General features: G+C 31.6%; 1 protein-coding gene across 1 annotated transcript in view; it reads left to right on the top strand.

The window, feature by feature from the left end:
• The window catches only part of LOC117177651 (probable isocitrate dehydrogenase [NAD] subunit alpha, mitochondrial), a 26,311-nt gene that overhangs the window by 1,927 nt on the left and 7,829 nt on the right, over nucleotides 1-16,555 (top strand). Inside the window, exon 3 of the mRNA XM_033368450.1 lies at nucleotides 2,146-2,318. Coding sequence (XP_033224341.1) covers nucleotides 2,146-2,318 — 173 coding nt within the window. The remainder of the gene's footprint in view (nucleotides 1-2,145; nucleotides 2,319-16,555) is intronic.

Genomic DNA, 16,555 nt, shown 5'->3' on the forward strand with positions numbered 1-16,555 from the left:
ATATTTTAAATACCTATATTATTTTAATTACACTTGTGCATTTAAGGATTTTTTTTATGCTAGTATTCTTTATTGCCTGACAGAACAGTAAATTAAATATATCGAATATAGAGGGGGAGTGCTTCTACTGTATTGCCCAATGTAAAAAATGAGTCATGAGAGTTTGAAAACGGCCGTGCGGTGGCGCTGGTATTACCTTTGTTTTACAAAACCATGTATTACCATAGGAAAAATGCGTAAACATTACAAAATAAATATAAAAAACTCCTTAAAATCAATTTTTCTGTATAGTGTAGAGAGGGTAGTAAATAAGACTTATGTAAATACTTTTTTTTCCAAAGAGAACAAGATGGAATAATTGAAAGAATTCAAGCAAGAACGAAAATGCATTGATGTTCAGAACTTATAAAAAAGAATATAAGCCAATAACGAATACACTAATTAATGAAAAAAATTGTCGAAATTATATATTATTACCGAATTATAAAACTTCCCAAATTTCAAATAACGACAAGATTTTTAATTGACAACAAATAAAAGCCCGAATTAAAAAATATCCGAAACTGAAATTCACCGACCTCGAGATCGACCTATAAAATAAACGAATTATTAAATTCACACAAATATTTCAATTCCCTAAATTTGAAACTGCTGAACATAGTTAATTAATTATTAATTTATGAGCTATTTATGAAATTAGAAAAAATATGACAAACAATTGAATTATTAATTAATTAATTATTTTCGGCAATTTTAAATTTCAGTAATAGAAATATAATTTATTTATATAATTTCTTTATAATAAATATATTTATTATATCCACATACTACAAAAAGGGAATAGGATAAATCATGAAGTATTGTTTTATATTGCAATTAAATAACGAACTCTTAGATGTGATATTTTTTTAATCAAATAGAATTTTGAACAAAGTTAAAATATTTTAACATTTGTATAGTCAATCTAAAGAACATTGTCGAATATTTTTTATCTTTGGCAACACTCTAATTAATAGAAAGTTATTTTGTGAAGTTTTATGATAAATCCATGTTGAAATTAAATTCTGAGAATTGATAAGAAGAAAATAAGTATTATCAGTTTGTTTTTAAGATTATATAAATATAATTTTCATAAGATTCTTGAGAAAATTTTAAAAAAGATTTCTGAATATTTCAAACGTGTCAGAAAATAATCTACAAGATTTTAAAGACATTTTTTATTTTATAGGATTTTACAGAATGTTATGAAAAATTCGAGTCTCTTTAAAAGATGCTTAGGACTTTTGGAATTTGGGAAGCAATTAAGAAATATTTGATAAATTTACGAAAATGTTTTCCAGTTTTCAAATATTTTTAACCTATTTAAAAACATCTTAAATTCCTAAAAATATTCTTAACTAACTCGAATAATTTTATCAAAATTTTCAAATATCAAAAATTTTCCAAATCTTACCAAATTGAAACATCTTACTTTAAAATCATGTAAACTCTTTTACAAAAGTGTAGGAAATCGTTTGATAGGTTGAAAACCTTTTCTTAATTTAATCTTGAAGTTTTTCAAAATAAAAATTATTTAACATTTTCACACGAATATAAGGAAAGTTCTTTTTTTCAATCTTGTCAGCCTTTTAAACCGTCTAATCTCTCTAAATTAAAAAAATCGCCTTAAAATATTTCAGATTCTTCTTTAACAATTTTCGAAATCTTTTCAAATAATCGCATAAAGTTCATTTTTCGAAACAAAAATTATTCTAATTTTTCCTGAGAACCTGAAAAAATGTCTCATTTTCGTGAAACCCTACAAAATACTTCATAATTTTTAATTATTTTTAATCGTTTTAAAACTTCTGGATATCTCTTAAACTTACTCAATTTTTTTCTAAAATGATATAATATGGGAAAATTGGCAAATTTTTCTTTAAAATCTTTTACTTTTTAACTAATGTCGAGCGGGAGGTTTGACGCCGAGGATTATTTGTTTTCATTCAATGGGCAGGGTGTAACGTCTGCCCCAAATAATTTATTTATTTTATTCTGTTAAATGTTTTTCTGAAAAATCTAGCTTTTTGGGAAATTTAGTAAATTGTATTTATCTTAAGAAAAAGGGTCATATAATGCAAACCAAGTTTGTTCTAAAACTAACAGGTACCTATAGAATGGGAGACAGTGGACGTGTCCCCAGTTAGAGGACCAGATGGCAGATTCGGAATCCCGCAAGCGGCGATTGATTCAATTAATAGAAACAAAGTTGGCCTGAAAGGCCCTCTAATGACTCCAATAGGAAAAGGTCACAGATCTTTAAATCTCGCTCTCCGAAAGTAAGTAATTTTGCATAATACTAATAATAAGTCTAGATCTAGCTAATATTTCTAGTAAAACTATTTATGATGTAAATATATCTTATTTAATTAAGTTAAATAGATATTTATTTCTTCATTCCATTAAACATAAAATTAGATATTTTTCTTTGTATTAAAAAAAAAGAAGCGCACTATCAGATAAAACATTTATTTCAAAATGTCGGTGTTCTCAACGTGGATGGATCAACCATTTCGATTTTTTCTGCACACTAGATAACGTGATTGATTGGATTTCTAAAGATTATAAGGGATTGATTGGGATTACATAACGCCCATTTAGTTGAATATGTTTGTAAACTATACCATTTTTAAAAATGACTTTATTGCATTTCATACTTTGTAGCTCTACGAGTCAATACTAAACGTAATAAAATAAGTTATATAAATTAATTCTTTAGGTATATTTAAAATAATTTGGATTGTTAACAATTAAAAGAACTAACTATTAGGCTTTTTCATGTCGAAAGATTAAAAGGAATTGCACAAGGTTACATGGGATTACATGGAATTAAAATTAAAAGAAATACAATCTGAAAAAGGGATATGACAATACAATCGCTTATAAAATAACAGGCTGTGTCTTGTAAAAAATAATTATTTTGCATGAAAAAATTAGAAATGTATAAAAATTAATTAATTTCTAAAATTATATTTGCACCAAATTTTTCTTCTCGCTTCTCCAAAAATTGAATCAAATAAAAATTTCAATCCATGATACCTTCTTTTGTTAGAATAAGATTTTATCGACAACTTGATTTTAACCCTTTCTTCTGTTTGAACAACTATGTCTCCGAGAAAGTAAGCTATCATTAATAAAAATTGTAATATTTTTTAAAGTGACCTTTACGTTCCTACCAGAACATTAGGTAATGTTGTAGTACAACTTATAATATCAACTTGGACCAATTTAACCGAAACCTAATTGCAATAAGGAACGTGCGGAGTCTTTTCGTAAGATGTGACAACCACAAAATTCGCTCAAAATAAATATTTTAATTAAATAATTTTGGAATGTTTCATATTATCTGATAAATAATAATTTTTTAATTTTGATTGTGTTGCAAATTCGTGTGTATTTAGACGTGCATTGGGAGCAGGACAGGATCAAATGTGTTGATCTTGCCCTGTGTCAACTTAGCTAGACCGTTTATAAATACATATTGTCCCTATCTAGTTTCTAGATTAAATCGCTTATTTGTCAAAGTTAAACGGTGGGTAGGTTATTCAATTTGACGCAGTGCCATTGTATTGACATTTTCATATCTACGATCTTTCCACAGTTGCATTTTTTTATGTATCTAGAAACTTCTTTTAGAGTTTAAACAGTCGTGTGGTGAATGGTGTCTCGTCGATCATTTCCCACAGGTCCTTAGTTGGAAATGAGCTTAGGAGCTAGCCTGCATTCTTGATTATTATCCTGGAGTCGCCTCTAATTTCTCATCGGTTGTTTTGCTCAGCTTGTTGGCTACTTGAATGGTTGCAAACTGCAGTATTGGCCTGATGCCGGTGTCGAGTTTAACGCCCTTATTTACTCTGCTATGCATACCAATAACTGAATTGATTGCGAATGCAGTTGTTTTTGCTTTCAAATAGGCTACGCCTACATGAGTTTTCATAGATATGATTTTATCTGGTTTGATGCCCAAGTAGTTCATTGTTTTCTGTATTTCAATGTTGCCCGCGTCGACTTACAGGTATTTGAATTGATGTATTTTTTGTGTAAAAATTATTACGACAGTTCAGTAAATGGTACAAGAATAGGCAATTAAATATTACTGTCATTGATGGTTACGAGTACCAATTCTCAAGTGGTACTGACCTGCGGATCAGTATATTTGAACGATCCAGTCCTTTTCTGCAAAGTTTCACGATTTTGCTTTAGCGAATTGGGGGCCTGGATCGAGAAACTCGCCCAGCGCACGATCGGGGGAAATTATTATACAAACGTCTCGGGGGACGGAAATTTTAAAAGTTACAAAATTGATCTTTCTTGAATTAGGTATTTTCACTTCAATCAACAGCTAACTTCACTTCGTAGATTGCTGAGAGAACAACAAGGGACCAAATTCATGGGATTCAGTTCATTTTTGACGTATTTTGCTAAAATATTCGTAAAATATATTTTTTTTTTATGTATAACTGTGTTTGAAAAATAGTTTTTATTTTTTAATTACTATTTAATGATCATTAATCAAAAAGATATTACAGAAATAAATTGTTGTTCCATGAATTTGATTCATTATTTTCCCTTCTGATTTTAATTAAATGAAGTTAGCTGATGGTTGAAGTGAAAATACGAGCCCCTGACTCGACGGTGTGTATGTGTATGTAGTACTAGTTTTCTTACGATCCGGAGGGGAAATGTCGGTCAAACTAATCCAACAGATGGTGCCACAAAAAGTAGGTCTGACTTTTTCATTGAATTGCATTAAGAAAAAGCATTTAATAACAAATATAATTTAAGAGTTTATAATAATCACTGTGATAAACAATTTATTTGGCAAAATATTAGAATTTTAGATTTTTCCCATTATAATTTCCTTCAATGGCCAGAACGAATGCAGGTATTTTTTAAAATAATAAATATTTAATAATATTAGATAAAATATAACAATTTGAATTTTTCTAAACAAATTAAATAAACAGATTTGAAATTTTGGCCCTTTGGCATAGAAACTTTTTTTGCGCTGGAAATATTTTAAGCTATTGGAAGAATGACTGCCAGTCACCAAAATATTAGAAAAGTTAACAATTACCACTGTTATCAACAATTTTTGTGAGAAAATATTTAAACTTAAGGTTTTATTAAATTTAAATTTTCTTTGATGGCCAAGTCAGTGGGTTATTGTCAAAAGATTTTGTATTGAGTGAATCTTAGCATGCAGTGTTATCATTCATTTTCAATCTATTACGATTGAAAATCCGACTTTTTCCAAATATTTTGTCACTAGAATTATTTATAACAATGGTCATTGTTAACTTCTCAAATATTTTTGTGTCTAGCAGTCATTCGTCCAACAGCTTAGAACATCCTTAGTGCAGAAAAGAAATTTCTATGCGAAAGGACCAAAATTTTGAATTTGTTAATCTAATTTGTTTGCAAAAATTTAAATTGTTATATTTGATCAAATATTATTAAATATTTATTATTTTAAGGAATACCTGAAGTCGTTCTGGCCATTGAAGGAAATTATAATTTGAAAAATTCTAATATTTTGCCACAAAAATTGTTTATCACAGTGTTATTATAAACTTTCAAAGTATTTTTGTTATTAAACGTCATTCCTACATTAATGTGAAGCATTTTCAGCAAAACAAATTTTTTGCCGATAATAAGATTATTTGTCAATTTGTTCATAAAATTGGTTTATAACAAATAAATGGATTGATAAATACATTATTTGTATTCTATGAGTCCCTAAACATTCATTTCAGACAATATAAAGTTTTCCTGATCAGTTATTAAAGCGTAAAAAATTGTTATATAAAAAAATTTAGTTTTTCCATACTTTCAGTGGAAAAATTATTAATAAAAAATAGAGGAGACAAAAGTTCGTAGAGGCAAGATCTACAGAATGTTATAATCTTTGATTTAAAACAAAAAATTCAAAATCGCAAGAAAATTGAAGGCTCTGGACATTTTTGCATGACAAAAGTTTATTTCCTCCAATTGTGCGTCATGAGTACAGTACGTTTGTTTATAGAGTTTAATAGCTTATAGTCTGTCTATTTTAGAAATGATGTTTGCAATAATATAATTAACAATTTAATTCAAAATCTCCTTTAAATTGGAATTTTTAAATAAAATTATTAGAGGTTGTATGCAGCGAGAAAAAAAGCTTTCAAGGTTAAGCAATAAATAAATTATTGAACTGTATAAATGTATATATGATGATCGGTTCAATTTAAATAAATATATACATTATATTGAATAATATTATATCCATTTTCTCATTTATCAGTTTTGTTAATGATTTTTTACCAAATTATTCCCTCCGAACATTTTAATTAAAATTACCACTACTTTTTAAAAATATTCCCTTCAAAACTTGAAATTGTTAACATTTTAAAGGTACAAGGATTCTTTACTTTGCAACTTAAGTTGTAGTCTTACATATTTTAATTATTATTATAATTATATTGGATATAAGTGATATATTTTTTATTAATTCTTCTGATCATGTATATGCTTTAAATAATTTTGTCATTGAGGACTTAAATATTATTAATTTTTTCATTAGCTACTTTAATAATGTTAACTATAAAATTTTTGTTTTACTAGAACAAATAATAAAATCAATAATATCAGCAAAATTAATCGTAGAATTATGAAGTTCGAACTGCTTTCAAAATGTATCTTAAAATTAAATTTTATTCATATTAAACTACATATTTTTATGACTTTTTCTTTTTTTTAATAATTAGTAATAGTTACTCTTATTTTTTCATATATATTTTTTTTGTTTATTTGCAAAAAGCATAAACTTTTAAATTATTGTTGCTATTTCTTAATTGCAATTCAATGAAAAAGACAGACCTACTTTTGGTGGCGTCATCTGTTGGATTAGATTGACCGACAATTCCCCTCCGGATCGTACGAAAACCGAAAAGTGGGGGCGATGCACGGGGCTCGAAAATACCTACACTTTAAAAAGTTTCATTTAATTTTACCACAAAGATCATAGGACATAAAAGTACCAGTGAATACTGTGGGAAATTGATCAAACAAACGTAGAAATAACGCGTTAATGTAAAATCGCACACAGGTGGTAAAAAGCAATTTTGGAAGCTTGGAATTTTACATGCGCCTTATGAAATTTCAGTGACGCTGTAAAACGTCGCATGCAAAAGGTCGCGCATGCGCTATAACAAGTCCGGGTTTTTTGAATCACTCAATGTAGTTTTAAATTAAATCGAACCGGAAGAATAATAACATATACAAATAAAAGGAGTCATGTTTTTATTTAGCAGAAAACGTTAAACTTTTTGTTTCGTTTGCTGTTACAAATAAATACACATCAAACTTATAAGTTTATGATCAATGGACGAAATAGGCAAATCCTAATTTCTGTCAACTGCGGTCTAAACAGCCATAACCTTCCAAATTATTCTTTTCGTAAGCATGCCAAACATGCGAACAAATTTATTCAAGTTAAACACATTGCATTTGCCTTTCTGATGCGTTCAACCTAGCACAATCCACGATTTCAATTCTAAAATATATCCGAATGCCGCTAAAATTTTGCACAATATTTCACTGAATTTACTCGCAGGTTATCGATTATAATAGAATATCTAAACATGGACGCGCAAAGCCATCAAGCGTTCAACAGAGGAATTACAAGGATTATGGAATTTTACATCGCTGCTGTAAAGCGTATTACACTCCGCGTGTGAAATTACACTAATCGTTAGAAGCTTACATAAACGTTGTGAAATTACATTTTTATTTCAGTTACAGTTTAGTGTAAAATTCCCACAAAAATCATTGGTCTTTTTATGTTCTATGTTTGTTGTGGGAAAATTACACGTTCATTGTCAATTTCATTCATTTATAGTGAAATTCCTTTAACAATCACTGTCAATTTACAAGTAACGTGTAATTTTCCCACAACGATCATAGGAAAAAGTTACAGAACGAAATGTAATTTTCAGGAATAATTTTACAGTGTAATATAGGCGTGTAGAGTTGTAGAAAATGATGTGTGACGTCATTCTTCGCGGAAAAATTCAAACTATCTAAATCGTGCAAATTAAAAAAAAATTTAAAATCTTTTCTAAACATGCATTTCAATGTATGAATGTCTCTAAACGGCTTTCATGTATTAGTATCAAATAATAATTAATAATAATTACGCCGAAAATAATTGAAATAGTCTGCGCAAATAGCTTCTGCCCATTGCTGACGTCTTTGTATGTTTTGCGGTAAAGGAATACAAATTTTATTCGGATCTTTATCCTCCCTGGAATCACATCAAGCTACAAAAAACTTCTTAGTTACTAATCTACCTTCTTTAGGGAATTCGCTGATTTCCAAATCCATTCTTTTTAATATCTTTGACCTCGCTTGATGCGGCTTTTATTTAAGATTTCTCGTTTATAGTGTTTTTAGGTATTCGTACAGTGGCGCGAAATTCAAATTATTAAATTTAAAATAGCCTTTTTTTATTCTTTATTTACTATTCAAACAGTTAATTATTTTAAATAATATTAATAACACCTGTCGACAGAAATTGTACCCAAAGACTGGACTATGTGACCCCGTAGGATTTTGATCGCTCAGATCTGATCTGCCTGTGATCCGTACTCGTATGAACAGTAAAACGAAGCGAAACACGAAATCGGTTACACTACAGGTACTGCTGTGGTACCCCGGGGCTGTTTCGAATTCGAATGGACTTCTCTTTCTATCTCCACACGTTAAAAAAGGAGGACCTTTCCATTTTCGACTTTCGTGTTTGAACACGGTCCCGGAGTCCTACTGCGCAACTCTGAAGTCTTGAACCACAAGAGTGAAGGAGACAGCAGGTATCTTCATCTCTTCCACTCTCGTTAAAAAAGCACGGTTCACACTTTTGATTTGTCATCAGATGTAGAAAGGTCTTAATGGCATCGGCCAATCTCAGTGGTACATGAGGCGCAGTGCCAAATTCCAAACGTATTCAAAGATAAAATATTAAAAACACAAATTCAGCACTTGTACTCAATCAAATATACTTGAAAAAAAAGAGTACAGTGGAAAGTGTACTTAAATTGTGATTGTGGAACTTACTTACTCAAATTTCACGAAATGTACTTTTTGAGTACAATTTTACTGAAAACGGCAGTATTGCATCGATAGGTTAGCTTCGATTATCAGGCGGATCAGCTGTCAAGTAGAAACCCGCGGCGCCCCCGAAACCTGATTGGTGAAAATTGTCAGAAGTTATATGGCGGCTAAGTGGTCTCATTGGTGCTCAGTTATATATCTTAGTGACGTCACATCTGTTTGAACACGAACCAATAGACGTAAACTAGAATTTTTTTTCATTTCTCCATAACATTATTCACTGCTTCAAGTCTCTAAAAATAGGTTTGTCTCATTTCATGCAACATCCCCGTTTTTAGAAACTTTGAAGTCCACATAATTTATACCCTAGTTTTGCTTAAAACTGAAGAAAAAACTGAAAATTGCTTATTGTTTACTAATATTTAATTGCAAATGGAAACCAATCGGTAACCGTGTTTTTTTCAGATTTGCCGACAAAAAGTATTGAGGGACCTTTAGAGTTGAAACAACTTCCAGTGAGACCTTTGTTCCTCACTATTAAAGGAAGTATTTTGGAAATTCTTCAGATCGATTCAGTCAACACCATCGGGCAGCATGCTTGCCAATGGCGGCGTGGCATGATTTCTTGTCAAATGTATCGGTTTTAATTTACAATTAAATATTAATAAACAATAGGCAATTTTCAGTTTTTTCTTTAGTTTGTATACATTTCTAGGGTATATATCGTGTGTACATCAAAGTTTGAGCAGTGCTGATAATATTTGCCCAATTTGGGATGATTTATTTCTTTAAAAAAAGTAATTAAATTTAGGAACGATTTTTTTTCACTTTTTCATGCTTATTATTAAAAATAATCATCTGATAAAAAAACCGAAAATGTTCCATCTCGTTATTTTTTACAAGTGTATATTTTAAAAAGTTTAATTTCGTGACTTAAACTTTTCGTCCCCCGAGACTTTTGGACAATAATTTCACCCCATCTCGAGCGTTGGGCGAGTTTCTCGACCCAGACCCTCAATTATCATGGCACATTGACGGATAATATAAACAGATCTAACCTATGTTAACGGTATAGATTATAGTTTAGACGATACTATGAATTGTAAAAAAAATTTTGCTAAAATATAATTGTTAATTAATGACATTTATAGTTATTCGGTATTTTTAAGTTAAAACTCTTGTAATACAATTAAAATATCGCACACAATGAGGGGGATTCAAACACATAAACCTAAGCACGCAAAGCGTTTACCTTAACCACTGCACTGTTATACGAATTGCGACCTGTAAAGTAATCCCGAAATGCATTTGTAACTGAGATTGTGAACTTGGTAATGATTTCCTAATGCGCGCCTATGCTATCGCGCGCACATAACAAAAACTCTTGGATTTATCTCATATCTTTACGTCTTGCTCCAATAAACACTCAACTGTATGTTATCTGTGAATAAGTTGTGCCGTACAAAAATCTGTTATATATTATAAAAACCCTTTATTGATAAGTGGGATTATGGTAATGTCCACTGCATTACTATTGTAACCTCGGAACAGTGGTTTTTACACACTTTACAGTATTTAATACTACGGAATAGAGGTTTATTTTCCTAAACGATTACCGTTAATTTCACCTTAATTTCATTGCGACATTTAAGAAATGCTAAGTGATATTGATGTTTTCATCCCCTCATTTACAACTGTCTTTCTGTTACTGTTACAGGCATCTGTGCTTCCCAGCTTTCGGAATTGGGTTGCAATGAGTTCGCTTTCAGCCTTTACTTCTTGGAAAGTCTTTCCTTTTTAATATAGCGGAGTGCGCTAGTTTGTCCATTGTCTGTGCTGGTAATATTTTCAGGTCCATTATTGTACCTTCGAATAGCTAAGCTGCTCCACGCTTTTGGGGATCTTCTTAGCTACGACTGATTTCGTCTCGAAGCTTTTATCAAGTTTTTTTTGCGAAATTTGCGAGTAACTTTTCTAAGAAGAAAAATTCTCTGTCTGGAAATTAGTGGCTCGAAAAATCGAAAACCCCGTATCAGCTCTTTTAAGAGATATCTGTTTCCTCTAAAGCTTATGTCGGTAATCTTCACCTCTGTTGAGAATGTTAGTGCAACTGTTCTGGTTCCTTTCGTCTATTACGTTATGTGCTTCTATTTTACGCTCTGTTATTCCACTTTGATTTTATTCAGGGTGTCTACTGTTCGGGAAATCCGGGAATTGTTCGGGAAATGTGCGGGAATTTCCAGCAATGCACGGGAATTTTGTAAAAACTTTGTAATCAAAATGAAAACGCGGGCAAATCAATCACTTTGTTTAGACGCTATCTCTGTGTCCACATACACACATTTGAACACTTCGATTATTTCATAACCTAATCTGAGCTGAACAAAATCGACTTGGTTCAGTGTACTATTATCATAACTCTCCTGAGTATTCGATTGCAACGATTGTGCAAACCAAGATTTCATCATCATCCTCAATTTAACAAAATTGTAAAATTACGAATTACGTATCAAAACTGTTAAGCGTGATTACATTGTTTTTATCAATAAAATGTAACATAAAAGTTCAATGATGTTTCTATGAATTTCATTCGCAAAATTGACATTCAAAATATTTTATCGAACGCATAACCTTAAAAATTGATATTATTGGCTTGACTCTTTAATTGTTTAATTCTCTTTTAATTTAGTAATGCCCACTCGTTGTTTGCTATTGCTATATTACAAAAAAAGTATTTACTTATAAACATCGATTTTGTTCATGCCGTAATTGAACAAAATTGTGTTAGAATTTTCGAAAAGATGTACGGGAAAGTTGTAGGGAATGTACGGAAATTTTTTTGGCCTTCCCAGTAGACACCCTGTTATTGAGTAGCGCAGAATTGTTGACGCCGATTAGTCCAGCTGTTCTGATTCCAGTGGTCTATTGCCTTAGCTGCTTCTTTTTTTTACCGTCTTCTCTCTTCTTCCACTTTGATTTTATTGGATATCACTTTGCCATTCAATCTTTGCAGTTAGTTTAGTTTCATGATTATTAATTGTATTTCTGTCGGAAGTGAGTCGGTCCTCTCCTGATTTCTTTTAGTGGCGTAAGGTTATTACAGTATTTATCCTGATTTCTCGCAGATACTGGCTGATGTCATCGGCGAGAGTGTTTTAGTGCTGGTTCAGTTGCTTTGTACTCCTCCTTGAAGTCTCAACCTTCTCAGATTCTATACTTAATTTGAATAACCGTGGTCTATATTTCGCACCCATGTCCTCAAGCTGCCTGCTTTGGGAACTAATACCTTGGTTTGTAACTAGTGTCAGGTCCAGACAATTCTTATCCCGATGCAGCGGCCTCGATTGCTCGGGTCACTACCAGAGAATTGACCCTTGGAGTTGTAGGAGTTCAAACTTCCATCTATGTATGCCATTAATATTATAATGTAGTATCTTGAGGCTTGTTTTTATTAATTGCTCTTAACATTTAGTGTATTGCATGCAGGTCCTCGAGATAATTTTCTTTAGCCTTGGGTGGACCAGTATATGTTTTAGCAAGTTGCTTATAATTAGTTACTGACCTGTGGTACATTTCAGTTGTTATTTTCTCTAAAGCATCGATTAGTGCACTGGTGACCCCATTGGATGTTCAGTTGTTATTGGGTGTTTTGTTGCTGTTAACTCTAGAGATTTTTAACTTGTCGTAGTTAAATGCCATTCGTGCATAGGAAAACCCTTTCTTTTCTTAGACCTGTTCCAAGGGTTTGGTGGTCTTATCAATTGCTTTTCTTTATGAGGATGTTGTTATCACGTCCTCTAATGGGCAAAGGAATAGAAGGGGCCTAAGTATTTCGTAGCTGGATCGAAATAATGAGCGGGATAGTCTACCATCTTGGATTGCTAAGTAGGTATTGCAAGAGATAGAGCAGACTCTTCTCTCAATTACTCCTCTTGCTTTTGCAATCCAACATGGTCGACTCCCCCTTGTAACTTATGATCAATCCTCGCGCCCAAGTTTTTACTCATCTGCCTAAATCGCTCCTGTTGAAATTTTTCCCGTTTCTGCTGGTCTCTTTGTGTTTCTTTCTGGAAGAATGGGCATATTTCTTTGCCTCGTGCAATGCGGTAACATTTTGTGCACTGTGTCACTGCTCTACTTTTAGTTTTATAATTAGTGATTTTAATTTTATGACATTAGATATCTTTGTTCCCTTTTATTTTCGAGATCTGTCTATCGAATATATGTATAAGTGAATACTTGTTTTCGAACTGAATTGTCTTGTTTTGGCTTAAGCCATATCTGGACTCTAAATTAACTTTGTTGTCTTCTTCTTCCGAACCTATTGAATAGCTACTTCAATAGTTACTATTAGATCGGTCGCATTATCGCATAGTTTCAGTGCATCACCACTTGGATGATCAGAAAAAAACACTTAGTTTTCTGAGAAGCGAAAGGCAAATAACGGTATTTTATTTTATCATAGAAGGTAGATTTTTTCCAAAAGAATTTAAACAGTGTTTAGAGGTGGCCCATCGTATTTGAAGTTCTTGTGCAATTAACATGGGCAAAATCTTTTTTTTTTCAATTACAGGTTTTAACCACGAAGGTATCCACTTTTTAATTTGAACGTTTAATATGTTCTATTTGAGGTCCTCAGAATCAATATAAAAAACGTTATTCTAATAATAAATGCATAATAAGTATTAACTACAAATGCCTAAAATGTTCTATTTTTTTCAAAGGTTGAAGATTACATTTTTTGAAAAAGCAGATTAAGAAATATATAATTAAATCTGTCACACTGAAAATAAATCTGATTACATTTTTGAAATTTGACAGTTCTCCGATCTAAGCTGTTTAATTTTTGAGGTGAAATACTCATCAACTCAGTCATAAAAGTTCACATTGCGTCTTGAGACCACAAAGCCTAGACCCTTTCGTGGTAAGCGTTCTACTAAAAAAAATCTGCCCGCACCTCGGGCACACTCTCGTCGCGCGCCGCCCGCGCGGCTCGCAAGTTTGAGCGCGCCTAGGGCGCGCGACGGTTGAATCTCGCGCTTCGCGCTCGGACATAATTACACCTCGCGCTTCGCGCTCGGATATTTATTCTTTGCATTTGGAATGCTTGAAAAAACTTCATTAAAAAGATCTCTTTTAGATGGCAGTATTTATATGCGTCTTCATGTTCTGAATTTTCTACTTAATTAAGTATTGTCAAAGATTAAGTTTCTCAAAGCTCTGTAGGCTTTGAGGTACAAATTCTCATCGTGACACTCGCGCTGCGCTCTCGATTTCCGACCGATATTTGTGAAAAGGTTTTGTTAAATCTTGTTTTTTTTTTCTCGTAACTTTCGTCGGTTTTCCACACATTTTTTTAATTATTTTTTTTCAATGTTATTTTTCACGAATAAAACAAAAAGTACGCGTCCTATCAAGAAGTGATCCTTAACGAAATTGTAGATTATTTTTAGGATAACAATTTCTGTTAATTTTTAAAAAGAAATGTATTTCTTCTCTTGAATTTTTTCATATCGTGCGCTTTTTGGCTTCAAATTTTGGTTTTCGGTTGATTAAAAAAAATTTTAAAACGCTATATCTCTGAGAATTTTCATTTTATCGAAAAAAGTCATAAGGATAAATTGTTTGTTTTTTTTAATATTATAAATATCCGTACATAGAATTTTTTAATTCAGAAAAAAGTGGTCTCGAAAGTTATCATGTTTACGGAGGGACGGCCGGACGGACGGACAGACAGGCGCCATCGTGAAAACCTGATTTTCGGATTCAGGGGGTCTCGAAACGTGGAGATCCGTTGAAAAAGTGTGATGTAAAAATGTAAGAATGTAAAAAATGCCACCATTTTGTATAAAATTCAAGTACGCGTTCAATCAAAAAGTGATTTATAAAATATTTGTCATGATTAAAGCAAATGTTACGCAACTCATAAAAAAAATGATTTATAAAAATTTGTAATTTTTTTTTTATGAGTTGCGTAGTATTTGCATCAATCATGAGAAATTTTGAATAAATTACTTTTTGATTGGACGCGCAGTTGAATTTTATACAAAATTGTGGCCTTTGTTTTAAACTAAAAAAAATATTTTTTCTATAAAATAGTTCAATGTTAAGTCACAGAAAAAAATTTTCAATAAATAAAAAAAATTGTTGATTACGATGTTGCATTAAGCAAAGACTTAAATTTGTAACTTAAAAAGATTCACTTTCAATGTAAAATGTTGTAGTTGATATTTCAACAAATCAGATTTTAAATACAGATAAAAGACTCGAGAATATGTATGTTTAACAAAAAAGTTGATTTACAACCAATCAATTATATTTTCAACAAAATAATTAAAGTTTCAGTTAAAAGAATTAATTTCCAAAATATACACCAATTTTTGGTTAAACAGCTTTTGTTGAATTTTTTTCGTAGCTTGTGTTGTTTGTCCAAACATTTAATTGTTTATTATTATTGTTTTTTATGAATAAAACTAAAACTGCGTATCCTATCAAAAAGTGAGTAATAATAATAATAATAATAATAAGTTGGTAAATCTTTTTTGGGAGCACAATTTTGATTCACGCATCTGTATTCATATGTATCATACATAGTTTGAGCACAACATTTTTTTTTTCCTTATTTTTTGTGCAATAAAAATTTGAATTTTTTATTGTTCAATTATATTCGAAAAGTTGTTATGAAAATGTTGCAAACCTTTCAAAAAACAACATTTTTCTTCTTTCTACTTTTTTCAAACCGTGCGTTGTTTGATTAAAAAGTTTAATTATCGATTGATTTTTCAAGTTTAGTAAATGCTACACTGAAACGACATTCGAGGAGCAGCGCCCTCTAAGCTGTAGGACTGTTCCTCGATAAATATTGAGGAGCAGCGCCACGTAATGAAGTAGCAGTAACTCTCACTGCGAGTTGCAGAAACACGAAATTAGATAGAGAGCAGCTCCCCGCTTCTGTCGAGTGGTGGTCCCCCGACACGTTGCCACGTGGTTGCAACCTGGGGGTATTTAGCTTGAACTACACAGTGCACAGTTATATTTTATTGAAGAAAACGTATATTCATTTAATTAGAAAACATATATCTTTCTATGAGAGAAAAATGTGTTTGGAATAAAAAATATATTCTTTCGAGCGAAACATATATACAGTTCACTCAAATATATATTTCTTTCTTTGAAAAGAGAGTTTATGTTTTCACATACCTCCCCCTTTTCCAAGTCCCGTGGGGGCGGGAAGGCACCCCTGTGACAGGTTATAGAAATAATGTATGTCACATACCTCCCCCTTTTCCAAGTCCCGTGGGGGTGGGAAGGCACCCCTTAGACAGGTTATAGAAATAATGTAGGTCACATACCTCCCCCTTTTCCAAGTCCCGTGGGGGCGGGAAAGCATCCATGTGACAGGTTATAGAAATAATGTAGGTCACAT

Source organism: Belonocnema kinseyi, chromosome 8 (assembly GCF_010883055.1).
Source record: "Belonocnema kinseyi isolate 2016_QV_RU_SX_M_011 chromosome 8, B_treatae_v1, whole genome shotgun sequence".
NCBI lineage: Eukaryota > Metazoa > Arthropoda > Insecta > Hymenoptera > Cynipidae > Belonocnema > Belonocnema kinseyi.